General features: G+C 52.2%; 2 protein-coding genes across 4 annotated transcripts in view; one reads left to right on the top strand and one right to left on the bottom strand.

The window, feature by feature from the left end:
• jing (AE binding protein 2 jing) overlaps positions 1–27,229 on the top strand; it is a 196,786-nt gene that overhangs the window by 87,725 nt on the left and 81,832 nt on the right. The gene's annotated exons all lie outside the window — the stretch shown is intronic.
• Tsp (Thrombospondin) overlaps positions 4,257–27,229 on the bottom strand; it is a 46,215-nt gene continuing 23,242 nt past the window's right edge. Inside the window, exons 1-10 of one of the 2 annotated variants that reach the window (XM_050194515.3) lie at positions 21,590–23,312; positions 19,990–20,334; positions 18,719–18,984; positions 16,659–16,899; positions 14,941–15,150; positions 10,409–10,630; positions 9,642–9,830; positions 7,926–8,232; positions 5,320–5,558; positions 4,257–4,751 (exon numbers count right to left, since the gene is read on the bottom strand). In XM_050194515.3, coding sequence (XP_050050472.2) covers positions 4,389–4,751; positions 5,320–5,558; positions 7,926–8,232; positions 9,642–9,830; positions 10,409–10,630; positions 14,941–15,150; positions 16,659–16,899; positions 18,719–18,984; positions 19,990–20,334; positions 21,590–22,453 — 3,246 coding nt within the window. In that variant the 5' untranslated portion in view covers positions 22,454–23,312 and the 3' untranslated portion in view covers positions 4,257–4,388. Of the gene's footprint in view, positions 4,752–5,319; positions 5,559–7,925; positions 8,233–9,641; positions 9,831–10,408; positions 10,631–14,940; positions 15,151–16,658; positions 16,900–18,718; positions 18,985–19,989; positions 20,335–21,589; positions 23,313–27,229 lie in introns of those variants that run through there. The other variant, XM_055062211.2, reaches the window with a different exon arrangement.

Raw genomic sequence — 27,229 nt, 5'->3', positions numbered from 1 at the left:
TGCATGTACTCTTTAGACGTCTGCATGTACTCTTTAGACGTCTGCATGTACTCTTTTGACCCTTCTCGGCGTGTCGTGTCGTTTGACGGTCAGGCGTTGCGCAAAAGAAAGTCGGCGACGTAAGGTTGATAACATTGCTCATCTCATCAAAAACAATCAACATGCGAATTAATGCGACGATTCGCGTAGCGAAACGCGGACGAAGCCAACGTCTTGCGCGTCGTCTAATCTTCGCCGAATGTTGGCAAGAGCCTGTTGGCCTGTTTTTCAATGAAGTTAATGTTGGCTGCAACATTGAGGAATAGGAATCCGTACGAGCTTTGCATACGCGAGGAGTGCGATTTGACATTGGGGCGGTTAAAATGACACCGTACAGAAACGTTTCGTCGGTTTATATCGAAACTCTTGTTCAAAACTTTAGGCGTATATTGTACTGGCTATAGCAGGTCGACTGTTAGCGGCAATTCTGCGAAGTAGGCTGGATTCTGAAATCAGCAGGTTTTCATTTCGGGCGAGACAATCGGCACTCGTTAGGAAATGGCGCTTTCCTCTAACGCGGGTGCAGTAATGAGGGTGGCTACCGCTTTGCTTCGTTCCTTTGTAGGAAAGTTCGGGCAGGATTGGGCGCAGAGTGCATGACGTCTCGCGTTCCACTTCCTGCGTCTTTCGCTTCCTGCATCGTAGCGTGAGCGCGCCTTTTTTTGCGCTGTCTTGAACTTCCCCGAAGGGGAACCCTAACTTAACCTAACGTAACGCGTCCTCCACCACCCTCCCCCATCCACTTGTACGACTAAAACGCCCGGACACAGCCGAACTGAGCCCAACGAAATCGCCGCGTCATGTCTCCATTTTATCGCACCTTTTGTTTTACCTCCTTGTGCAAGGCGGTTCAGGTGTCCTTTATCAAGAGGCAGTTAGTGGGCCGAATCGGACCCTTTGCACGTGGGGTCGGCGTACTTGCACGTGATTATCAGACCCACGAGCGTGTGAGTATAAGCGCGAGTTGAGCGGCAGTGAGTGTGAGTGGACGAGAGTATGGGTGCCGTGTGAGTCGACGTCAGCATGAACGCGGGTGAATGCCAGTGAGGGGGAACATGCGTTGATACGAACGCGAGTAATGAATATCGGTGAGCGTGACTTGTGCGCGAGTGCATGGCCGTGAGTGTAAACGTGAACGGGTGCCGCGGTAAGCGTTACGGCGTGCCTCATAACACCAGAATTCAGTTCTGGCTAATCCCTCGAGTCAGCATAGCTCAGGTACGGCCGCGGCATCCCGTTGCAGTGGCTGGTCTTGCTTGACGGCCGCCGGCGCTGGCATCGAGAAAGTGTGACGCGTAGGTCGCGTCGGGCAAGGACGCCTCTTCCAGGAATGCCGAGTGAGAGCAGCCTTTTTTTTCTCGCGTCGCCTCGCACGTCGTCGCTCCTTGCGACGGTCCGGTGGTCTCGAGGAACGCGTCGCCTTCGATACGGCTTGGCGCCCGCCGCTGTTCGGTATGTTCTTTTCTCCATGCAGTGCTTCCGAGGACGCCGCTCGACCGTACGCTCCCTCCCGCTCCCCGTCTCGTACCGATAACTTCGCGCGCGCAACCATTTTCGAGCGGGTTTTGGTCAAGTTGCAACAGCAGCCGTGGGCGCAGCCACATTGTTCAGACGCCTCGTACCACGTGTGTGCGATTGCAAATAAGTGAAAAAATAAACGAGTTACGAACGAACCTGCTTGAATCAACATTCGGCTCTTGTGGCAATGACGCCTGTCATCCGGGTACATCTTTTGGCGGCAATTTTTCGTGCTTGTGTTGTGACCCTCTTGAACGACTGAGCTTTCTCTGCTCTATGTACGAGTGACCTCCTTAAGACACCGCTGTGCGCATGGCCGTCGCTGATTCTTTCGTTCGTTGCCTCGTGAATATGCTACAGCTGAGCGCGCTGGCTTTTTCATCGGTGACTGCTTCCGGTGTAGAAGAGAAAATGAACGAACCCTGTTTTAATATGGCTGTACTCGAAGCAAGGCAGGTTTGTGTACGCAGAATTCGAAGGTTGACCCAACAAGTTATATGAACGCTAGTCAGCGTAGAGTTTCATTCCTGATTCTACATTTCCTTACTGCACCTACGCCTGCGCGAACCCGATAAAGTTGAGTCGAGTCGGCTTGTCCGGCCGAACTCCAGCCTTCGAGTTCGTAGCGGGTCGTACCGAGCTATGCAAAATCGAGGCGAATTTGCCTGCGAGAGCTCCGTTGACTCGCCCATGCATCGCTCTTTGGTTAGATGCGCGTAAACGCGGTATATGGTCGGGTGGAGTACACCGGACGTATGACTCGACTCGTTCCGGTCGAGTCCACGTACACGAATCTAACGTGGCCACTTCCGAGCTGCCGGCAGACGAGAAGGCGTGTCGAGCCTAAAACTGGAGCCCTGTAGACTTTTCGTACACGTAGGAGTTAGCGTTCTAAAAGCGGTGTGTGTGTGTGTGTGTGTGTGTGTGTGTGTGTGAAAAATTCTAAAGCGTATAGAGAAACTCCCCTTGCGGCGTCCGGCTTCGTCTTCGGCTCGTGCAGCTATACGGACCGCATGCCCCGCCCTGGGTGGTCTCCCTCCGCCCCCATCTTTTCCAGCGCCTGTCCCGCGTCGTCGCGTCTTGAGTGCAGCGCTAAAAGCGCCGTTTATGTGAGCTTCACCCCCCCCCCCCCCCTTTCTACTCTCTTGACGGATGCATGGGCCTTTCACTCTCGTGCATATATAAAGGTCGGTCATGGTGGTTCTTCTTTCTCAGCTGTCACTCTCCGCCACAGTGATCCTCTCTGTCTCGTTTTTGTTGCTCTTTTTCTTTCCTGTTCTCGTCAATGTTGCCGTTTTGTTTTCCTTTTTTCTTCCTCTTTTAGTGTGTGTGTGTGTGTGTGTGTGTTTGCTTTTGCATGTTGCTTCTGCTACACCTGTCCTGCGGGCGTTTCGGTGCAGCCCGTTTCTTGTTCCTGTTGCTTTGGAACTCCTGTTCTTTCGCCGAAGTATCATGTCTCGTTAGCCACGCGTGTCGACGCCCACTCGTGTTTTGACCCGAACATTTCACCCTTTCTTTATTTTCATTCGCGTCCTTGGCGTTATGCACTCGAAGCATGCGCGAACGCGTCCGCCGTGTGCCTGCTGGAACTCCGTCCTGCCGTGCTCTTATCGTTACATTGTTGCATTGTTACATCGTTGCATTGCGCGCTTCTTGTCTCGACGTCCCATCGGCCTCGCTGCCATTTCTCCGCCTTCTTTTACCGGTGACATTGTAGCAGAAGGGGAAGGCGTCCTTGGCGGGCGGCCAAGGTTGCTGCATAGGTGACGCGTAATGTAAGCCGCGAGAGCGCGCAATTCCGGAGTCCGTTGCCTCTTGTTGGTGACCCGGACCAAGTTCGCGGAAGGTGAATCGACTGACTCCGCCTTGGAACTGCTCGGCTTGCAGACAGGATGCTGCCGCACCGCCCTTTCGTAGAACACAAGCGGTGTCACCTCCAAGAAGCTGCGGTTTTATTTTAATGGGGCGTATGCGACACGCATCCGGGAACCTAGACATTTCCACGCTGTTAGGTTGTCCCCTTGCACAAGATGGCCGACCTCCCGATCGCGGCGTGACCGGGCCGAGACTGGTGTTACGTCTCAACACCACAAATGTTTTAATTAGACGTTTGCCCCGAGGCGGACCCCCACACATCCATCAGCGTCTATCCAGACGTCAACGTAGCGTGTGTACCGATGGTTGACGGGTCCTCAAAAGGGCACTACCCCCACCACTGCCTGATAGCCTGAACTAATGATGAGGGGAGCTAACATCAAATGCTACCGAACAACGACGGCGACCTTGAACTAGCAGGTTGCCATCCAGCCGCATATTCTATACCATCGGGATTCCGAGGCGGGGTGACTACCGGGCGGTGCGGTAGCACGGGCGTGGTATCGCAACGGATTCGACGATTGTGGTTTGCTGCTAGACAGTCTTCAGATTCCCTAGTCGACTCGCCTAGGGAAGACGATGGTATCAAAAGCGGAGACTTTTCGGGCAGTGAGGCAGCGGGTCCTCATGTGAACTCGGACGTGTAACTAGCTCCTGCGTGGAGTGGGCTTCCGTAACTGAAGCCGTGGAACTAAGCCAATAAACCCCTTTTCCTTCATTCCTACTTCTGCACGTGCTCGTCGATGGGCTTGGTGAACTCGTTGGCCGAGCTTCGGAGACCTAGAACGAAAACCTTTGTAATTGAGCATGGCATGGCCGACGACTGTTTCTGAAAAGTCGTTTTTATTATCATTATTATTATTCCCGCGTGGTGTAGCCGCATGGAAACGCGGAGGAGGAGATGGACTGCGCGAAGCTTTTCTTCCGGGACTCTTCTCCGACCGTCTTGCAGACAGCTAGACCATGTTGTCGTTGAACACTACCGGTCCCAGCGGCACCTGCGACGGCGTGACGTTGTCCCGGCGCGCCTTCTTCCTCAGCTCGGGTGGCAGGTCCCTGTAGGCGGCGTCCGGCAGCGCCTCGTTGCACCGGTAGACCAGGTCCGACCAGATGATGGCCTCCTGCGAGAAGCAGAACACTCCCAGCCGCCCTCCCCGCAGCGCCGAGTCGTAGATGTTCCCGGAGTCGGCGACCATCTGGTCGCTCTCGAAGATGCGCAGCCGGATGAGGCCCAGCTCGGGACGGTGCAGCAGCAGCCAGCGGTAGGCCACCTTCTCCTTCCAGCCCTCGTTGCGGGGGTCGCGCCACAGGAGGCGCACCTGCGCCGAACGCGTCCCCCCAAAAAATATGCTTTCACGATTGAAGGAACTCGAAGTTGAACCGATGGGGCGTATGCGTCTTTGAAAACTCCACTTTGGTTAGTTTCGGCGTAGTAAGTCGATTATTAGAAGGGAAAACGAACACCAAGTTTCCAATTCTTTTCCTTTATAAATTTGGCGCCGTGACGACCCCTCCCCCTCTTTTATTACTTTTTGAGCATTCTAGGAGAGAGAGAGAGAGAGAAAGGACAGGAAAGGCAGGGAGGTCAATCAGAAGAGCGCCTGGTTTGCTACCATACACTGGGGGTGAGAGAAAGGGGAATAGAAAACATGGAAGGGAGAGAGTAAGCACTGAACATTCTAGAAGGGCAAATTACTAATGCAGCTTAGCATTCTAGAAGGGTAAATTACTAAAACAGCTTAGCTTACTTTTCTCCTATAACATCGTCGCATAATTCCACGATAAAACACTCTCTTCGAAGTCGGGGCGAGACGTCCGAGTGCATGGCGCCTACGTCTCGCTGCTCGGAAAGGAACGCGGTTCGCGTTTATTACGGCGCTCGCGTACCTGTCCCGGCGTGTGTCCGGTGTGCCAGAGCGCGTTCCTGAGCGTCTCTCCCGGCCCGGTGTCCGAGTGGACGAGCTTGAGCTGTATGCCGGGCTCGGCCACCGCCCGGAACGGCGTCGCCTGCCAGTACGTCTGGCTGCTCTTCTTCCACATGACGGCGTAGAAGTGGCCGTTGTCCTGGTAGCCGAAAACGAAGCCCACGTAGTCGTCGTCCACCTCGGTGTCCACGAAGAAGGTGCCTGCGCAGCCGCACGAAGTTAATTAACCGGAAGTTCTTCGACTATCCCTCACCCCCCTTGCGTGGACGGTTGTCTACCGTACTCAACTGGGCCGATCCCTAAGACAGTGCGACCAAAGTTTGCGACTTGGTGGGCCGATCCTGCTCTGCGGCCTACCTTAACGTACCCGTATGCACTCCAATACGGTCTGCACTCCATGTGTTTTCCGTACAATGTTTATGGAAATTACAACGTATTTACGTGGCATACATGTAGATTCCGCAAGAGTTCTATGGAAAGCATGCGGAATGATTGCAAGGACATGCGGGATGTTTCAGTGGAGTGATAGTCGCCTTGTTGCTTGGAACGCGGACCGATCTTGGGGGCTATGCAATTGGGTCACAGCTCCCACACACCACATAGGATTAACCGATAGAGCTAACCAATATTTAAAAGTGTCCCCAGCAGTATAAATAATAATAATAATATACCCTTTGTTAGGAGAGGACGCTTTGAGACACAAGGAAAGATTGGCGGCAGACACTGATCTGTGATGACGTCACTGATGACGTCATTAGTTCTGACAGCGTCTACTCGGGTCCAGTCATTCGATTATACCGTATGTCCCAGCTAACCTTAGCCAAGCGAAAGAAAAGATTAAAATTTACAAGATGCGATTATAAGGGCTTTGATGTTCGGTCGTCAGTGGTCTGACAACCGAACACCGTGAGTCTTCAAGTTGTGTCTGGCATCGTACTTTCCTTATATCCTTCCTTTTCCTTTTTGAACAGCGTAGCGAACGTTAGCTGGGTCATCCTGTACATCGGCAAAGATGCAGCCTGCATTTCGAGAGAAACTTAGGTCCGAAGCTAGCGAGCTTCAAAAGCTTTTAATTTGCTGCGCCAAAGTCGGCCTCTGCACGGAAAAGCATGTTGAAGTCGGTGACGTCACACTGACGTAATGAAAAGTCGGCACCCAACTTAGTTACAACCGACCGCTTTCTGGCAAATGACTCGATAATTCTCGGATAGTAGTTCATCATATCTAGACTTCTTACGTGTTTCACTTTTGTTTATACATGTAAAGAAAATAATTATAAAAAAAAGACACCACACTCCGTGTACCGGTTTCGGCAACCACCTGCACACTCAACAAGCTTGTCCGCAGTTCGCGCACATCTGTCGCGGTTTGGGCACACATAACGCGCCTGCACGTGTTGGGCGCTTGAGTCCCGCGACAGCTGCTGATGCCGTCTCGGCGAGCCCACTCGAATGACGAGAGGTTTCAAGTGCAACCCCCTCAAGGCGGTGACGCGAGCAGTTTCGGGGGCTGGGAAACGCTGCGTGCCCGGGAAGTGAGCGGTCTGTGTAACAGGAGCGAGCTTGCAGCTGTGTTTACGGAGCACCGAAAAAGGAAAGCAAAGAAAGAAGAACCGGGACAGAAGCACAAGCAGCGAACTCTATCTATAGCACGGTGGCCCTTGGAGGCGCCGGGCAGTCTCCTCTGCCTCCCTCATCTTCGGGAGCACATACAAGGAAAAAAAAAAAAAAAAAAGTGGCGTGGGGTGGTGGGCTCTCTTGAGCAGTGACGAGTGACTAGCGAGATCGATTGCATTCCTCAACTTCTGCGTTGGTTCCAGCGATAGCGCGACTTCTTGCACGTGACACGCTGGCGCTTCAGCGTGCTTTTTTTATACCTGTTGAACGCAAGGCCGTGGATCCGATTCTCGGCCGCAGCGCGGAATAGGGAAAAGAAAGAAGGAAAGAAAAAAAAAAAAGAAACGCTCGTGTGTTTAGGTTTACGTGCACGTTAACTTTTGTCGGAAAATTCGGAGCCACCAATGCACCATATATACGGAGTCCCTCACAGCCTGTGTGTTGCTTTGGAATGGTAAACGCCATAACTTAATTTAATTTTTTTTTACGTTGGTATCCTATACCATGGCGTCCTTAAGACATTAGGCACCGGACTGCAGGTGTTCGATAACAGTGTTTTATCTCTCCTCAAAGCGGGATCTGTCCTGCCTATAACCTAGTCTGATGAATTCAGCCGAAGGCCGAGTTGTTATTGAAAGTTACAAGACTTACAGTAAGGTGACCGAGTTGGCACGACTTCTTGGTGGAAAATATTAAATAAGTTGACAGTAAGCACTTGCGTCAATCAGATTGTTTTTCTTGTGTCCGTGTGCTAATTTTTGCGCAGTTTTTCCCCCTCCATAAACCCTTACTGAACATCAATGGGTCCACGACAGCCGTTTCTCCAGCCAGTACGGCTAAACGCGTGGCTTCCACAAGCCGGACCACACTCCATGTGAGCACGGAACACCCCCCCCCCCCTTTTTTTTTTTTTTTTCCGCGAGCGATATATAGGATCCGGTGGAACTCTCACCTTCGAAGTCGACGCCCCCGAAGTGCTGGAAGCCCACGGCGAGCCCCGGGTCCGAGTTCATGGTCTGCACGATCTCGGCGCCCTTGTTGTAGACCACCCAGTGGGGGTCTATCTGCGAGTCTCCCTCCGGGTCGAGCACCACCGTCTGGTACGCGCGGAAGTCGGTCGCATAAACGCGCCGGTTGTCCGGGCACACGTCCAGGGCGTCCGGCACCGAGTCGCCGTCGAAGTCGTCGCGGCAGGCGTCCCCGACCCCGGTGCGGTTGGTGTCCCGCTGGTCCGGGTTCGGCACCAGGGCGCAGTTGTCCTTGGGTGTCGCGAGGGGGAAAGAAAAAGAAACGAGAACGCGCAGACCGTCATTAAGTTAGTTACTATACGCGATTCGGTCGTGCTTAAATGTTCGAAGGGGAAACACACAAACCTGAAACGAGAACCACATAAAACGATGTGTCCGCTTCGCGTAGTATGTCCTGGAAACACCGCTAACGGCGAAGCGTGGAACACAGACGTTGAAGGTGAGGTAAGCAAGACTCGCGCATACGCTCTGTATGTCGCGTTTGTGTCTGGTTTCGGGTTTGTGTGTCGCGTGCCACGAATCGGTTACTTACCCCTCCCCTGCCCTCCCTCACAAACGCACACTCAAGCGCGAAGCAGTTGCGTGTGTGTGTGGTGGTGGGGGGGGGGGGGTGCTTCGCGTTTCGTGTAGCGTGACACCCGGTGCTTCGCGTTGCTCTGCGTTCTTCACGCAGAGCAACGCCCAGGGACTGTGGGTGTCTGTGTGTGTGACAACGCTGGTGACGACATGGAATCATCGCAACACTTTATTGACTGTATATTTCAAGGCTATACTCTTTCACTAAGCGTTACTTCAACAGCGTCACGTCCACAGCTTTTCCCGTCGGCATTCGGTTGCCAGATGTTACTGGATTTAAAAACAATATTTCACGCTGCATAATTCAATACCGCTGTTAGCGAAAAGCTGTATTCTAGCCATGTTCGATATGTAAGCGTTATCGTTATACAGAACGCGATATCGCAAATCCTCATCTTTCGAGGCAAGAGTTGGCGGTGTTATTGAAATGCGCGTGAGAACTTCGGTTCAGTGTAATTATGTTTCTTTACTTGTGGCTCACTTGGCTAATAACGTTAAGAAAATTACCAAGGCGCTCTGCGTACGAGTTTCTGTTGGAGAAGGTTAGATAGTAGATGCTCTAAATGTTTCGCATTAATCAACTTTTCAACGAACGTGACACAACAACGGAGAAAAGGGGATTAGGAGATGAGAATAAACGAGAGAGAGAGAGAGAGAGAGAGAGAGAGAGAGAGAGAGAGAGAGAGAGAGAGAGAGAGAGAGGGATGCATAGAAGGGTGGGAGGTTAACCAGAGGTAGTTCCGGTTGGCTACCCTGTATGGGGGGAAGAGTTAAGAGGGTAAAAAGAGAGTGCGGAAGGGGGAGATAGAAAGAGACGAGCACGAACAAACGAGTAAACGAAACCCAGGGAGGTTAACTACGTCAGAGCCCGGTTGACTACCCTGCACAGCGGAAAATTATGCGCACCTGGAGTTGCTGGCTTAATGTAGTTCTCGGCGCTCTCTCAAGCAAATAAAGGAAGACTCAAAGTGAAGATGTGTAGTAGTTGCTTATCGACTGTGACAAAACGTGAAGTTTGACTGTCCAAATAGAGCCCGCTGTCTCGAAGATTCCTGTCCACTGACCTGGCTGTCGGGCACGCCGTCGTTGTCCTTGTCGAAGTCGCAGGCGTCCCCGTCTCCGTCCGCGTCGGTGTCCAGTTGGTCCGCGTTCGGGTCGTCGGGACAGTTGTCCCGGTTGTCCTGGACGCCGTCCCTGTCCCGGTCGATGTTGTCGTCGCAGGCGTCGCCCACCAGGTCGCGGTCCGTGTCCACCTGCAGCGTTTTGCGCATAGTTAATCAGCTTCGCGCGCGAAGTGGTGGCGTTGGTCGAGGAAGCCATATTCCTTAGTGCAACCCTTGCAGAAATGCCGTCTCTCATTCTATAGCTCCTATACAAGACGTCTTTTTTCTGTCAGCGCATGTCTTTATCGGAGGAATTGGTTTCGCATTACGGCGCATGTGTTCTGTGCTGCCGCAAGACATTCTTTGTTAGTCTTTCGATAGAGGTCCCCATATCGAAACCACCATTTCAGAGGGAGCGGGCATTGTTCACCCGCTGTTATTCGTGGTATGTTCCCATACGGGCGGCGTGTTCCCAAGAGGGCGAATCAGAAAGTCATTGCACCTATTTTGCACCTGTAGACGAGGTAACGCTGGCGTGGAATTGGACAACGTCGAAGTGACGGGTATCGACCCAGCTCGTATGAACCGCGCCTCGCGGCCACTTGTCGATCGTTGCCGTCACTTGTGACGCAGGGTCGTTTGCTTGGCTCTCCCGTGAGCCTTTGCGCACGTGCTCGCGCGTTTTTTTGTGGTGGTGGCGTAGCTGGCGCGCGCTTCCGCCGACCCACCTGGTCGTAGTTCGACACCCTGGGGCAGTTGTCGCAGGCGTCGCCGAGTCGGTCCCCGTCGCTGTCGGCCTGGTCCCTGTTTCGCACCGTGGGACAGTTGTCGCGCTCGTTGGGCACGCCGTCGTCGTCGGCGTCCCCGTCGCAGACGTCGCCCCGCCCGTCGCCGTCCGAGTCCGTCTGGTCCGGGTTGGACACCAGGGGGCAGTTGTCGCACTCGTCGCCCTGCGGAAGTGCGAGCGGGGGAGGAGAGAACACGTGACGTACAGCTATCGTTAAGAGCGTCCGGGCTTGTAGAACCACGCTTCGGCGTGTATCGTTAGCGAGGATGCGACGGCCGTGATCTTTTGGAATGTAGGCAAAGGTTCTGGCAAGCTCTACTGGTGGGTGGGAATTTCCTCGGAAAGCAAATTTATTAAACGCGTGACTGAGTTTATTAAAGAAAGAAGTATTTTTTTTTTTCAAAGAGTTATATGGTAGTGACTTCCAATCCGGCGAATAACGAAATTTAGAACTTTCCTGTTAATAATGAATATAATAATAACTTGCATGTTTCTAAAAAAAAAGAATTTATATGAAACGCTTAATTGTAGTTGGCTACCTGTATAGTAGCCTGATATATCCATACTTCATTACCTCTTTGTGGTTTTCCTAACGTAAATAATGAATGGATTCGAACAAGTCATTCGCTTTGCAGATCCAGATGTTTGCGTACACTTTTCTATAATACCTTTTTTTCCAGAATAAAAGACAGTCAATCAATCAAGCAATAAATCAATCAAACACAGTGCCTCCGAAAACGGGCGTGCAACGACCAGCGCCTGTCCTTTGTCCACGGCGTCGCCGACTCGTCCGTGCATAATTTGCACGCGCGCCCTGCTCGTGCTCGTAGTTTTCCACTTACTGGAAGTGCGCCAGGGCCGACGGATTGTTTTCCCCCTTTTTTTACCTCGTCTTCTTCTTCTCACGCGAGAATCTCGTTTCCGCCTCGACAGTCGCGTGAGCTAGCGCGCTCGTAATTGACTTCACGGCAGTGGTCGCGATCGCTCTCTCTCTCTCTTTCCACGACCGATGCGTGCGGCGATATCGATCGGCTCCCACTATGTGAGGCTTCCACATGTGGACAACCGCTAGACGTCCTGCAGCCAGTTTCTCGCGCCAGGTGGCACATATTCCCCCCATTCAGCAACATGAAAGGGCACACCGAATTTGTTTTATTAAGCAACTATTACTCGTGACAGGGGTGCCGATACGAATATGGCGTGTGAATGAGTAACAAGCAGATTTGCCGTTGAACATTCAGGTCTTATTGAGTGCTTTACGCGAGGCGCGCCGCTTAGTATCTACGACCGGAATGGACCGGAACTGAGGTTCTGAACTCGTTCAGGCTTCTCTCTCCCTCTTCTCCCCCACCCTCCCCTCAGCCTCTGTTTCTGAGCCGAGTATGACGAAAGCGTGAGAGCTGTGAGTGTCCGGTCTTCTCCCGTTTCGCAGAAGTAGACCGACATACCTTTTTCCCCTTTCTCTCGTACGCTTGCCCGATAGCGTCCCCCAGCCTTTGGTCTCCTGTTTCTAAAATCTTAATATCGACAAGGCGTTCGCCTTTCGCATTCTAGGGAGTTTTGGCGTGTAAGTATAGCGTGTCATGGTTTACCGTAGACGTCTTGCGGTGTTTTGTGAAACCACGAAGCATTATATGTAAAAAAACTCGTTTGTGTTCACGCTGTTTCCGTCGAAGGATGATGCGAAAGACAAACATTCACAATTACGCTGTTGGCGACGCCTTTACACCAGCAACCGAGTGTAGCAAACATAACCGCGCTCAATGCAGTAATGGATTTGAACGCTCCGGTAGAACACAACGTCACGAGATGGCGCCACCAACGGCCCTTCTCGCGTCTACGTCTTTGGTATTCCGTAAGTGGTGATATTCTGTGGTCTACAGTTTTAAGCTTGCATTATATAAAAAAACTACATAATTAAAAAGCTGCGCATCTTACACCTCTTGAATGTAACCGCCGCATCATCTGAACTAATCGTAGCAACTTCGCGTGCTTAATTAGGCGGTGTTAGTTATTCTTGGTTGAATGGGAAGGCAGCAACAGTCTGCTTAAAATTTGCAGGAGCAACAGCGCATCAACTCCAGTTCCGTCAGGCGTCACGTTATGCACCCTGTAATACGTAACGTAAAACTCGCCGTCGCCGTATGTTGTTGGTGCGCTGCCGTAAAAATTTTCGCCCGATTGTTGCAGGCTTTTGGCATTACTTTGCGCCTCGTAATGTCATTATTCATGACAAATCACCATTGTTTAAGTGTGTTGTACCGTTATTTGGCGCGAACAGAGCAGGCTACGCATTTCTGGGCGTTTAAGGGTGCTGGTTTGTCGCGTGGCCACCACCTTTACCCTTAAGGGGTAAGTTAGATTGACTCTTTGATGGGGGAAAATGAAGTTTTCGTTTTTTGGAGACCTTTTTTTTTTTGTGGCCAATGAGCTTTAAGGAATAAAAGTTACTCAATCAATCAATCAATGAGCTTTAAGGACCATCGCTTTGTTAAGGATTTGTTAAGTGTTGCTCCATGTGCCCCAGTACAGCGGTGGCAAAAGCAGTGATTGTAGACCTTTGTCTTCAAAAGAATAGCGCTAAGCTGCCCCGGTCATGCACAGTAATTTTTTTTAAAAAGCAGTTTTAAGGGTAAGGTTGTTCAGCAACGGGACAAACCGGCATCCTTAAGAGCGCGAGAAAATGTTTGCTATGCAAATTACACGTATACTTGAAAAATGTGCGCGTTGATAAAAGTTAGCGCGCTTTAGAGTGGAGCTGCCGTCGTCGGTTCGAACGCGACGTGCACGTTGAAAATGGACGCTCTCTTATTAAGTACTCTTGCGCGATTTGAATGCGAAAGCATTACGACTTCTCCGATTGGTTACGTCCGCGACAAGTGACGTCACGCGTTGTCACGTGTCCTTCGCACCCCTGCCTTAATCCACCTTTGTCTACCTTAATCCACTTCAATTCGCCGTCATCATTCACTTTGCTTGGCCTTGGCTCGCTTTGACTTGTTCTGACTTTAATTCTGTATTACCGCTGACGTCACTGACAGTGATGATCTTTGTTAGCACTCGTTGCGGACAACGCCGGTTTTATCTGACTCACGGGACATATTAATGCTTTCGCAATAATAATAATAAAAAAAGAACATCTGGACGCTTCACGCACCCAAACTGCACCCACGGGAGCTGGCCGGCGGTCCGAGCGGTACCTGGACGAAAGTCGATTCCTTCTCGCGTCATGCATGGTAGGCATCGATCGTTGGCGCGATCGTTGGTGCCAACACGAGGCGTCCTTTCTTTTTTTTTTCATTTTCTCCTTGGTTCGCTTCGGTCGCTGCGGCTGATCAAAGGCGCTGTTCGGCCTCGTCATTCTGTCTTTCTTTCTTTCTTTCTTTCTTTCTTTCTTTCTTTCTGTTTCGTCGTTACACGCTGCATGCACTACCATTCCCTCTCCTTTATGTGTGGGTAGGCTTGGGCGCAAGGGTAGCGTTGAGTCTCGAATCGCTTTTCTAAACCTGTTTCTGCATTTTTTTTTTCTTTTCAAATTCGTAGCGCTGTTTGCATGGGGTCAGTCGAAACACTTTACGATTTGAATCGAAATGAGCGTCGATGGGGACGAAATACGAAAAAAAAAAACATGCTTGTGTACTTTGATTTTAACCGCACAATTAATACCTCTGTCAAGCGGGCAAGTTAAGTGCGCTTACGAGGAGTGCACTTCGGGACCTTGAGTGACACTTTAGGCTACGCGGTGCTAAACGGTAAAACAGAGCGCACTCGCGCTAAAAAAAAATGGCGACAGACTAAAATCGTTTTTGGAAAATGTAGATTAAAATAAAGAAAACATACTAAAAGGCGATTACTTTATTTAGATTATAAATAAAAAACAATTTTGATCTATTTTCACTCAACAAGAAACGAAAATACCTTTATCATAAGAGCGTTACAAGTCAAGGCCGGCCAAGACCAATGCCTAGCCAATCCAGAACAATATGGTGGCGTGCGACGAGGAGGCATTTGATCCTGCTGGAACAGAATATCAGCGAGTTCTGTTTTGATTATATTGTTAAATGCTGTTCAACAGCTAGAATGAACTTCTGTGTACTTTTGCTATGCCTTACATTTTGTATCGTTGAAATCGCTGGCGGCGAGGCTACGCACTCGACCAGCAAAGTGCGTTCCGTGAACGCACTCCGACCGCAGTGCACTCTTCTGCGAATACACTCCGCTTGAGACGTTTAGATTTGGGAAAGTGCATTTAAAACCGAGTGCCCTCTCCCTAAGTGCACTTAACTTGCCCGCTTGACAGGGGTGTAAATAACACAAGGGAGTCAAAGCTTAATGTGGAAGTCCCTCCCCCACTACGGCGTGCTTCGTAATCAGATCGTGTTTTTTTTTGCACGTAATTAAAAAGAAGAATCCCAAAAATTTAAATTTAAGCCGTTCCGCGCGACGATCGGCCGAGCGGCATCGCGAACTCGCCTGGTGGTCGGGTCCGTCCGGGTCGTTGTCCTCCTGCCCCGGGTTGGCGGCCAGCGGGCAGTTGTCCGGGTTGTTGGGCACGCCGTCGTTGTCTGCGTCGTCGTCGCAGGCGTCGCCCTGGCCGTCACCGTCGGCGTCTTCCTGGCCGGAGTTCGGGGTGCCTGGGCAGTTGTCCGGGCGGCAGCGGGCCTGTCTGCAGGGTAGCGCCACCTGGGAGCGAACACCGCGTCCAACGGCACGGTATATGCAGCTCAGTAGAGAGATTTAGTCTAGGCGACGCAAGCGGCTTGCGTACTCAAGAACTAGGGGCGACGGGCGACGGTACCGCGCATGCTCAGACGGTAAGCGGCTTGCGTACGCAAAAACTAGGGGCGACGGTACTGCGCATGCGCAGTACCGTCGTCCCTAGTTGCGTACGCAAGCCGCTTGCGTCCCCTAGACTAAACCTCTCTAGTCTAGCACGATGTGTGTGTAGTAGGCACTTGGGATCGCTTTGCGCCGGGGCACGAACGGTCGCGGGTTCGGTTTTCGGGATGCATTTCGATACGGGGGGACGCAAGTGTGAAACTGTGCTCGCGTTTCGAGCTGGCCGCACGTTTTGTTTGAGGAACCCCGTATAACGCGAGGGTGACATTGCTCACGTGCTCACTTGCGCGGATTGTGTGTGTCATTGTAGCTCTGTTGGTGAGGTATTCTGTGGGAGTCCACCTAGTGGACTGTCCATTTTGGCCACTGCTGATTGGCTGGGGCCGTTCGTCTCCTCTTCGCTCGTACAGCTGCATCCACTCAGCGGCGGCCTAAATGGGCAGTCCACCAGGTGGACTCCTACAGTCCACCTGGTGGACTTTCCATTCTAGTATTTTGCCTACATCTCCTTAACCTCTTTTTTATGTTGCTCAAAACTTCTCGATCTACCTTGTACCGCTACCCATGCCTGTAACGGATCCGGTCGTATCAATCTCTTCTCTGATATTTTTTGTTTCCCCACCAGTACTCTAAACGTCTCTTGCTTATCTCGAGAGCTGACCGGTTGATGCTTCCGTCCGCTTCAAATCCAAGCGCTTCTGGAAGTCGTGCGTTACCTAACGGCTCTCGCTGGGTGAATACCTTCGCATTCCGTTATGATGCGCCGATTTGTCTCCGGAATATTTTTCTGCAGCATGCACACACCTCATCCCGTTGCGAATATTTGCTCCGCTTTGTTTTTGTCCTCAGGCAGCCAGCGCGAGCCTCGTTGTTCTCAGTAGCGCCTCCTAGCGGTAGCTTCTGTCCCTATATGAAACTTGCCATGGCCTCCGAGACCTGGCAGCGTGCGCCCGTCCGATCTCGGAGGCTACATACCTTGCCCCTGAAGTTTGGTGACCAGTAACGAAGGGTATTGAAGGACTCTGGTGTGTGTGTGTGTGTGTGTGTGTGTGTGTGTGTGTGTGTGTGTGTGTGTGTGTGTGTGTGTGTGTGTGTGTGTGTGTGTGTGTGTGTGTGTGTGTGTGTGTGTGTGTGTGTGTGTGTGTGTGTGTGTGTGTGTGTATACATATATATATAATGCACGCGCACACACACACACACACACACACATTTCGCGCGCGATCCTCTACCAATTGCGACGCCGTTCCCACGGTAATTTCCCCTATGTTCTCCTTGGTGTCAGTGTTTGTTGGCTTCTTATGATTATATATATATCGCTGCCACGCGCGAGCAGAGGGCGCCTCTGTCCTCACCTCTGGCCAGCCGTCGAGGTCCCTGTCGGGCCCGCAGTGGCGTCCGTTGCCGGCCCACCCGACGCGGCAGCGGCAGCCGTAGTACCCCCGTTCCTCGCCGCCGTGGTGCTGCCCACCGGGGCGGGGCGGCACGCAGTCCGCGTTCGCGTCGCACAGCGTCCCGTCGGGGCAGGTGCCCGGCCGCGGGTGGCAGCCGGCCGTCTGGTTGCCCAGGTAGCCCGGGAGGCACTCGCCGCACACCCTGCTCGCAGTAGTGTGCAAAATAAGGACGAGTCGGAGTGCACGTATAATACGGGCGACGAATCCGGACCAGTTGAAGAAAAGGTCCCGATTGGGAATTATTTGTACGTCTGCTTTCGTTTTCTTGTTGCGGTACTGTGACAACCGCGTCTATATATAGTATGTTACGTAATACATAGGTGACGCGACTGTCACCAGACCCTTTCCTCTCGCTCTTTTCGACCTGTCGATACGGGCTTTGAAACACGTGACCTGCGTAGACCAGGACCACAGCGCACAAACGACGCGGACATAGGAAGACTGACAATAACGGCGTGCTAACTTTCAAATAGATTATTTGTGTTTTCGAGAAGGACACGCTTATTATACACGTTCGATCATTTGCTTTGTTTCGATTTGCCAGTTGTTTGCGTGTTTGAGCTATTCTATGAGCACAACCCTTGTCGAAGCAAAAATTCAGTGCATCTCGCTCTGTGCACCAGTTGCCTACGTTGTATACAGTACGGAGAGGCAGGTGCTGCCCGTGCCGCGTTTGGGACGCTCGACAACCGGCCACTGTCAGCGCACAGGTATACCAGGACAAGTAGTCGCGTCGCATACGCATGCGCCTAAGGCAGCCCGATCGTTCGTTCGATTACCGCTGTCTACGGACCTGCGAGACAGGGCGCTGTGACGGTGACTTTGTGCCGCCTCAGATTGTACTAAGCCCCGGTTTCCGTTACGTTACTAGTTTTCTCACTTTACACCTCTTCAGATTCATTCTTTCCCGTTTCTCCTCCTGCAGGGTAACAAACCGGACTTTTTTCTAATTAACCTCCCTACTTTTTCGTTGCTCCCCCCTCTCACTTGAATGTTAGCGCGTTGTTTTCGTCACTCCTGTGTAAACGTCTATGTCACTCCTATGTAAACGTCTATTAAGCGATATGGCCCCATCGTCAGTATCAGACAGACAAGGACGCGAACTCTCTACCGTGTAACAAATGTTGCTAGAGCGTAAATGTAAATAGACTGTCAGTAAAGTAAACAGAAAGTTTATAGGATTTCTAAATAATGGTAATAGGTATTTTTTGTAAGGAATGTTTCTCGACTGCTGACCGGTCGGTGCTTCCGTCCGTTTTAATCCAAGCGTTCCTGGGAGACTTCTTAACCGAGTTTCCCGTCGGGCGTTACATCGAAGGACGACGCTACACTGCCGTGGCGCGCGCGGAATTTAAAAAATTTGGCAGTGGCTTAGCTCGGCTATGCCAGAATATACATAGCGAAAGCTAAGGCATAGCATGGTTAGCCTTGGTTAATCTTGATTGCAAGTCCAAGTTAGCGTGGTTGTCTAGCTATGTTGCGGCATTTAGCCAGTCGTTCGGCGCGCTGTTCGTCGGTTTCCTGGGCGATTCGTTTCCTCTACATCTCGTTCCGATGTCGATTCCAGGCCTCCTCCTGCTCATCAGAATTGTCGCCGTCCATACTGCCGCCTCAACTGTGGTTGCGCCGCACGCGACCTCTCCTTTTCAATCCTCCGACATGTTATCAGGCATGCGACGCAGCTGGCGAAGCGAGCGGAGGCAAGCGCAACGACGAGGAACGCGGTGTGACGTCATACCAAACGGCGGCTGCGGTTGGCGCGGCGCTGCGCAGCGGCGGAACACCTGTGGCTCGGTGCTACTAGTGGCGCATGCGCAGTAGCGACTAGGGAGTGAGAGAGAGAGAGAGAAATATCCGCGGCGAGGCGCGCGTTGTGACGTCATGTGCCTCCTCGGGCACCGCCGCGGCGAAATCGCAAGTTCGCGGCCATTAAAGCTTTCGCCTTAAGAGAACGAACCCACCTCGATCCCTGCGTGTTGATGCAGCGCGAGTTTGGCACGCATCCGCCGTTCCGTCCGTCGGCGCACTCGTCCACGTCGCGGCACTGCTGTCGCGAGGAGCGCGCGAAGACGAGCCCGACGCCCCGGTGCACCTCCTCGCCGCCCTCGAAACCGCGCGGGCATGGGCCGCACCGGAAGCCGGGTGACTCGTTCACGCACGCCACCTCCTGGAAGCACGGGTTGGCCGCGTCGCACTCGTCCACGTCCTCGCAGTGGGTGCCGTTGCCCTGCGCGGACGAGGATGAGGCACGTCGCAGGGTCTGTAATCGATCACGTGTTGGGAGCCCCAGCGCATGGTGGGGCCTGTAGTAAATCGTGGTAGAGATAGTTTTCGATATGGACTGTATGTATATATAACAAGGAGAAAGAAAAAAAAAAACTCAGTGGCCTTCCACTCTGCGAGGAAGAATCACCAGCGAAACCCGTGTATGTAGGCGCCTTATTGGCGAACTGCACGTCCGCCGTGGGTCGGCCTGGCATTTTGCTACCTTCGGGATCGGCCCCCGTATGGGAAGTTTTGTGCCTACACATGGACATGATCCTGGGAAACTAGCCATGAACAGCTGCGCTGTAAAGAAGAAAAAAAACTGCGAGAAAAAAAAGGAAAAACAACTTGCCACCGTTGACAGCCACACCTACACCTTACGCTCCCCTCACCCTTTTCCGTTCATGTCGGTTACTACGTGTACTAAACCTAGCCCCTGGGAGAGTTGTACATTGGCGTGTTAACTACCAGGTAACTCGCAGGCATCTATAAGTGTAAGGCTAATGCATGGTATAATAATGCATGGTTAATAAGATGCGTTTTCCAGCTACTTTCACGGTGTCGGTCAAAGCCGCTGGTTGTTCACTTCGTCAGCAAGTCCGTCGGTCGATCGGTCCGCGCACCGAGTAAACGGGCGGTTCGTACGTCCTTCCGTCAGTGAGTGAGCCTCGTTGCTCGGTCAGTCGATCAATTGGTGAAAGAATTAATCAATCGTATAAGAGCACGAAGCTGGCCTAATTGGTTAAGCGACGTTCCGAGAAAAACGGCGCAGCGACCCGACCGATAGAAGACAGCAACGCAGACTGCAACGCATCAGCCTCTGTGTTTTTTCGTCTTTCAATGGCGAATTTGCTGCGCTGTTGCTTTTTTGGTCTTGGAATTATCGATCGACCAATCAATTCATAAATTAACGAATCAATCAATCAGTCATCCAATCAATCAAATAGCGCATCTCGTAACCGCGTACATGAAATCCCTCCGGACACGGTCCGCAGTGGTAGCCCCCTCCAGGGGTGTTGCGGCACTGTACCCCCGGGAAGCAGGGCTTCTCCTGGCCACACCTGTCTACCGGTTGGCACCGGATGCCGTCGCCCGTGTAACCCGACGGACAGGGCCCGCACCGGTAGTCCCCATGCGGCATGTCCATGCAGTGCACGCCCTGGAAGCAGGGCCTGCTCGCGCAAGTCGCGGGCGCCGCCCCCACGTTGATGACAACGTCGTCCTGGTGCTGCTGGCAGAGGCGGCAGCGGGACAGCGTCTCGGTCAGCATCAGCAGGGCTCGCGTCTGCACCTCGATGGCCTTCTTGGACTCCTGCGGGGGGCCGGGGGTTGGGACAGCGGGGTTGTCGAGAAAAGAGAGAGAGGCACAGAGTCGATCCGTTTCTGGCCCAATCACGAAAAACGATCGATTCGAGTAGCCCCTCTACATAGGACGAAGGATGCACGGAAGAAGAACCCAGGGACACGCGCTGAATACCGATCGATAGCTTAGTAGGGAGTTTTTGCTTGTTAGTACACTTTTCGCCGTTTCCGGAATACCGGGTTGTATACAGAGAAGTGTACAGCAACAACGCCTTTAGCGACATCGTGCGAAGTTGTCTAAATGCGCTCCCTCCCACCCAGTTAGAGGGAGTGCATCGAGACACTCTACATGGAACTGTTGGCCACAGAAAAGGTGTTCACGAGAGTCGCGGCTGCAACGCATTCCATGCAGCTGGCCAGTGGGCTCAGAACGCCAATACTTGGAGTGACCTATCGTGTTATATAGTTAACCGCTGGTGTGATTTTGATAGCGACCATATTCGTGAACATGCACTCCATTTTACGATTTGTGGCGAGATCACTGACGTGACAGGAAAATTATTCAATTGGATTGCAGCGTCGCAAAGCGTTGCAAGATGTCTTACCATCGTTGCTGTTGTACGCTTCTGCCGTCCGCGACTGCGGTGATCCGCGAATCCGTAAACGTTTAAAAGTTTATGAACACGCTAAAACTGTCCATTTACACTGCGTACGTTACGGTCTGGAGCAGTTACGCTCAGTTGCGCGATTAATTTAACCATATTTATTCAGTGGGTCATGCAGATTTTATATATAAGTGCTGTCGGTTTTTTTTTTTATTGATCATGACAAGTAACCTGCACATGTTGTAAGAGAGTCAGCTTAGCGACGATGGCATGTCCTGCGGTGCTCAGTTCTGATTAACAGAAGTTCCTACTTTGGTGGGAGTGATTTTCTTCGTATGCAGTATCGAAATCGCAGAATTGAGCTTCAGGCAGGTAACATATCAGTAAAGACAAAGCACGACGTACCGCAACAAGCTTGGCGTAGTAGCTACAATCTATAAAGATAGCGCTATTCATTTCTTCTTCGAGTGCCTTCTATATACATGCGCACAAAGTTCTTATACCAATATCAAACCGCAAACATGTTCTTTTCGCCGCTGGAACATGTGTGATATAAATATAGTATAAATGTAGTTGCAGTAATGGTATACCAAATGACACATACACGATTCTTGACAGAGCGTAATGAAACACCAATATGAATAATCAATCGGCGCTTACGCTCAGCATGTCGATGAGATCGATGAGGGCCCGGGTCGCCAGGCGACCGATGTCTCCGCGCAAGTGTACGTCGCCGGACGCCTCGTCGCTGTGCACGACGCCCTCGGACGTCATCGCCATTCGGCCGCTGCTGCTGCTGCTGCTTCTGGTGTTATGCGTTGTCGCCGACGGCGTCGTAAGAGCCTCCCGTCTGCTACAGGACGTGGACGCCCTGCGGAGCACGTTGTCCAGGGTGACGTCACGCACAGTGTCCACCTTGATCCTCTTGTCTCGATAGACCCTGAGACCGGTCGACTGGCGAGCCATCTCCTTCAGGGGAAGCGAGAGAGAGAGCTGCTCCTGTACTTCGCAGTCGAGGAAGACGTGGACGTCTGTGTTTGGCATCGCGTCCCGCTGTCCTTCAGACGCCGTCGAGAACAGGAGGACGACCTCCCGGGGCACTCCGGAGACGTCCACCGCCGAGGACGTCGGCGACGTCGACGAGTCATTTACGATGCCCCTTCGGGCGACGTCGGTGGACCTCAGCCGCAGTCTTCTCTGGGCGCCCTCGAGCGCCAGTCGTAGACCGTGTGTGGTGTCGCCCGTGAACTGTAGTTCCAGGAGCGCCTGCTCTTGGCTGAACCGGGGCCTCAGCGGGGCGTCGCGTAGCGTGACGGCGAGGCCCGACGGGGACGTCGAGGACAGCGTTTGCCATAGCGTCGACGAGAGGTCGAGGTCGTGCGTGAGGTATGACCTGGCCTCGGGAGGACCGCCGCCTTCCCGGCCGTCACCGGTCGCCCCGCCGAAAACCGACGAGAACAGGAAGAAGGCCGTGAGGCCTACCGACCGTGTAGCTAGCCTCAGTGCGTCGCGCTCGATCGTCATGACCGAATGAGCAGTCCTTGGGCGGGCTGCGTCCAAACTGACGTGTACAGCTTCAAGGGAGGCGCGTTACGGCGAAGGTCCAGCTGGCGCCGTCCTCCTTGCACCGGCGGCAAGGCGTTGTCGGCGACTCGCGTTCACTTATCAGCCTGACTTGCGGTCGCTGCAGCTGTCGAAGCGCCAGGGTTTGAGGGTTCAGGGTTCGTGAAACGAGACGTTGTCCTTCGGCGGTCGAGCGGGAAGAAACGCACAGGAGCGAGTCGCGTTTGTGTCGCTAGGTGCAATGCCACGGGCACAGGTCTTTGCCGCGCGGGTGCCGCCACACTTGATCTCGAGGGGTTCGCGTGGCCTTCCGTCGGTATTCCAGCGGCGATGTTGGCGCTGCCGAGTCGCCGGAACGACTGGAAAGTCAGCTCCGGGGTCGCATTTGGTTTTCGTGTCTTTCCTTTTTTTTTCGTTCCTTTTTTTTTCCTCGCGGCAATGTTGGAGGCCGTCGTCTCGCGTATATGTGCGTGCGTCTGGTGGTCGACGCGAATGGAGGGAAGATGGCGCGAAAGAAGGGCGGGTGCTCTTGAAGGAAGAGACCTTCTGCTCTGATTGGCCGTGATGACGCTGGCGTCGACTTCGGCGAGCGAGCGAATGTGGCGGGCGGCGCACATCTGGAGTTGCTCCTGTTCCCGTTGAGCGAAGCCTCGGTGGGCCGCTGCTTCTTCACTGTGCGACGCGTCGTTCGGGGTTTGTGTGTCGCAAGTGGCTCCTCGTGGCGTTGCCGTTATAGTAGTGGCCTTGTCCTCGCCTTCTTTTTCCGCGCCTTATCCGGGGGACGTCGTCTCTGCCTTACGCCAAGCGATATGCGGGCTAGCCGACGCCTGTTTATTCACATAGCTCGCGCTTCACAGCTTGTCGGATCGGGTTCTGCGCAGTTACCAGCAGGAATTGCCGCGCTAAGCTCGCCTTCGGCAGGAGTGGATGGACCTTTTTTTCTTCTGATCCTTTGAGCATGTCGGAAGGCGCGCTGTAATGCACCGCATACGTCGCGTAGCTTGGCGCATTATGGCCTTGACGGCTGTGATCGCGTGCTTGATGCAGCTTGTGCGACTTTTGCTATCGACGTGCAGTAGTTGGCCGTGGAATGACCCCGAACGTATACACGCTCACCACGTTAGCTCGAAAATTCTCAGATGTGGTGGCTCGTTTCCGGAATTAGCATTGTTGCTTGCGCGCTGCTATTTATTTGTTCAGTAACGGGACGCGTAGTCGTCTCAAATTTTTCAACTTGTTCCTAGCGGCGGCAAAGAAGCGTCTTCGTACTTTTGCGAACCGCCTACAGAGTGCGCAAGTACGCTAATATACAAAGGCAGCGTCCTGCATTGCCTCCGTACAATTCGCGTACTTTCGTAAACTTTCTGCAGCGTGACTTGCTGGACGGATCTTTTTCTCCCTTTCTTTCCCCTTTCCCCCCCTTCTCAAGCGCTCCGTCACATGGCGCGTGGGCGCGCGCATTGCAAACACTAGAGAGTTTTAGTTTAGGGGACGCAAGCGGCTTGCGTACGCTAGAACTAGGGGCGACGGCACTGCGCATGTGCAGATTGTTCTGCGCATGCGCAGTATCGTGGCCCCTAGTTACGTACGCAAGCCGCTTGCGTCCCCTAAACTAAAGCTCTCAACTACTGCTTACTGGTCTGAGGATCGTTTGGAATGTGTGTGGCTATGCTTCCTGAAGGTCGTCTTCCGGAGTACCGGCCTGCAGGGTTGTAGCCGTCTTTCAGGTTTCTCCACGCCCACAGGCAATACAAATGCTGCGTGTGACTAAACGATAAGCGGCAGTGTGGGAGCGTAGACAGTTCATTCGTGTCGAGGGGGGACATGGATTGGAAACGTGAGGAAACAGAGATGGGCCGCTGAGAGGGAACGGCGTCCACTGCTGCCCCTCGGCTTCACTTCATCTTCATTAATCTGGGCCATCTTGACGTGCTCTTGGCCCCGGCTTAACGCTCCCCACGAGAACCTAGGAAGGGAAGGTTCATCTTTCCGTTTAACATGCACGGTGCTCTCATTTTTCGCTCTCTCTCTGTCGATATCTGTCTGTCCGTCTGTCCGTCTGTCCGTCTGTCCGTCTGTCTGTCTATCTGTCTGTCTGTCTGTCTGTCTGTCTGTCTGTCTGTCTGTCTGTCTGTCTGTCTGTCTGTCTGTCTGTCTGTCTGTCTGTCTGTATCGCGTGATCTCTCTCTCTCTCTCTCTCCTTATTCGTGCGAATTTATTTCCTCGTGCGAAAACCCAGGAACGAGCAGATGGAGACTAAGCCGAGAAACAAAGAGGGAGCTTCTACCTAATACCTTTCTTTTTCTGCTTTTTTTCCCCCTCGCTTTTGCATGCTTCTGTTCCCGACCGCGTGTCTCCTCTGGCGCTCCCGGCGCTTAGATTGATGACGTTTCCCCTTAGATTGATGGCGTTCCGTGGTTTGTATTATGTAACCGTTGCGCCCGCTTCTGCGTCTCTCTCTCTCCCTCGAGTAGAGTGTTGCTGTGAGGGTGATGACGCAAGCGATGATGAGCGTATATCGGGCGTTGTCGCCTCCGCCGCCGCCTTGGCAGCTGGGCGATCGGCACTTAAAGAATGCGACCTCGAAGGTCCCTTGCACGAAGCGCTAAAACGCCTTTAAAAAAAATAAGAAAAAATAAAGATGAACTAGTTGCGCTAGCTATTTCACTCGAGTTATGCAAGCTGCCTCTGATTGAGCTCTTTGTGACTGTTATTGAAATAGCCTTTGCTGCTTCGTTCCATAGAGTGGAATGGATGAGTTTCGTTGCCTTAGTTGCCGCAGGCGCATACTTATTGCACTGCTAGCCGCGATAACCATAAGCGAGGTTAGGAAGACAGATTAGACGGCTATAATCGGCCGTGTTCTCTAACTCCCCCCTTCCGCCTGTTGCGAAGCCTTGAACTTCTGGATTGGGCGCTGGACTTCGAGTGATGAGACTTAGCCATTGAGGAAGTCCGGAAAAGCGACGCGTTGGCTATATCCTACGAAGGAGATCGACGCGGAGGGGAATAGAAACATGAGAGAGGGGGATTTCAAGATTCATGGAGTTAAAGAGGTAGAGATACATATAGTGAGCGAGAGAGAGAGAGAGGTGAGATTTAAAAGATACGGAGAAGTATAGTTTGCTGAACGCATACTCGCACGTGTAAAATATCACGTCGTCAAAGGGCAATAGCGCAGGAACAGCGCCTTAAAACGCCAGTATATACGAGACAGTTTGAGTACCGTGCCACGATTAGTCGCGACACTGTCCAATTGAACCTTGCACGCGAAAATGTGCAAAGTTGCTCCCCAACTCGACCTTCCGTCTTGCAAAACATATTAAGGTGAAAGCCTCACATCTGTTTCAAGGTCGCGTTGTGAGGTACGGAAAATATCACGCGACCCAAGGAAGGCTAGAAGCGAACCAAAGCATAGGCAGCTGTGTATAAGAGATGATTAATGATTAGCAAAGTTAATTAGTGATTGATTAGTAATTGTATTAAGGCAGATTACGGTGGATGAAGGAGGATTACCGTGCATTAGGGTGGATTTAGGAGGACCTTGAATTAGGGTGAATTACAGTAGGCTTTACGAGGCCTTCGCCTTCCCGTCTCCTAGGCGATAGCCAAGGACACCTGGGACTTTTTATTTGTGTTCGGTGGTGATCCATTGCGAAGTTATGCAGAAGTGTGCCAAGGTGGGCTTGTTGATTCAGCAATGTAATCAAAAATAAATAGCGCAAGTCTTCACGTTTTTCTTTGTGGATCCCAAGTACGTTTATCCACAGGAATGCTGATGTGTTTTCAACTGAGTGGTTGATGTAAAGTTGATGCTAAGTCATTAACTGTTACACAACAGTAATTAAGCTAATGCAAGCTGCTGTGTAGTTTTTATCGCACAAATTCTGATGTGCATTCTGTACCGAGGGGCTGCTGCGAAGATGATGCTAAAATTAATTATAGTTGTTTACCTTGCGGTATGTTTTTGACGGCTTACGAGGGGCACATTAAGGCGTAAGCAGAAATTCCATAACTATATTCGTAAGGGACGGGACCACGGAAAAACCAGAGCCCCCGTATTTTCCGCATATCCGCGGTAATATAGCTAAAGCGCTATTTATTTATTTGTGCAGTGTCGTGGTTGAGTATTCTCTTCCGTATGACTCTTATCATCATTATCTCGTTTTTTTTTAATGTCCACTGCAGGACGAAGGCCTGTCCCTGCGGTCTCCTATTACCCCTGTCTTGCGCTAGCTGATTCCAATTTACGTCTGCAAATTTCCTAATTTCCTCAGCCCACCCAATTTTCTGCCGCCCTCGACTGCGCTTCCCTTCCTTGGGCGCCCATTCTGCAACTCTAACGGTCCACCGGTTATCTACCCTACGCGTTATACGTATGACTCGTCTGGCCGCTTTATAGGAAATTGTGTTTCTTTGTTCTCTGCTTTTGTTCGTTGTGATTGTGTTGCCCGCCGGTTCGAGCCCGTGATATCAATCGCGCGTTCGTTCCGTAATTAAATTTTCAGTTATGCAAACGCGCGTATATGCTTGCGAAAGGCGGGGCGGGAACCGCGACTCGAAAACAACCGCCTCTAGTTTCCTGTTTACGAAACGGAATTGTCTTTCGGCTGCGGTGTAGCGACGAACAGCGGGGTTATATAGGCTAGCACGGCCAAGACGTTTTGAGAAAAGTCAATCTCAGAATTTCGTGGCTCCCGTCGCGTTGGGTTCTCGAGGGCACGCAAACAAGGTAAC

The sequence above is a fragment of the Dermacentor andersoni genome, chromosome 10 (genome assembly GCF_023375885.2).
Source record: "Dermacentor andersoni chromosome 10, qqDerAnde1_hic_scaffold, whole genome shotgun sequence".
NCBI lineage: Eukaryota > Metazoa > Arthropoda > Arachnida > Ixodida > Ixodidae > Dermacentor > Dermacentor andersoni.
Note: the sequence above shows the minus strand (reverse complement) of the source record. Positions and strands in the feature narration are given on the sequence as shown.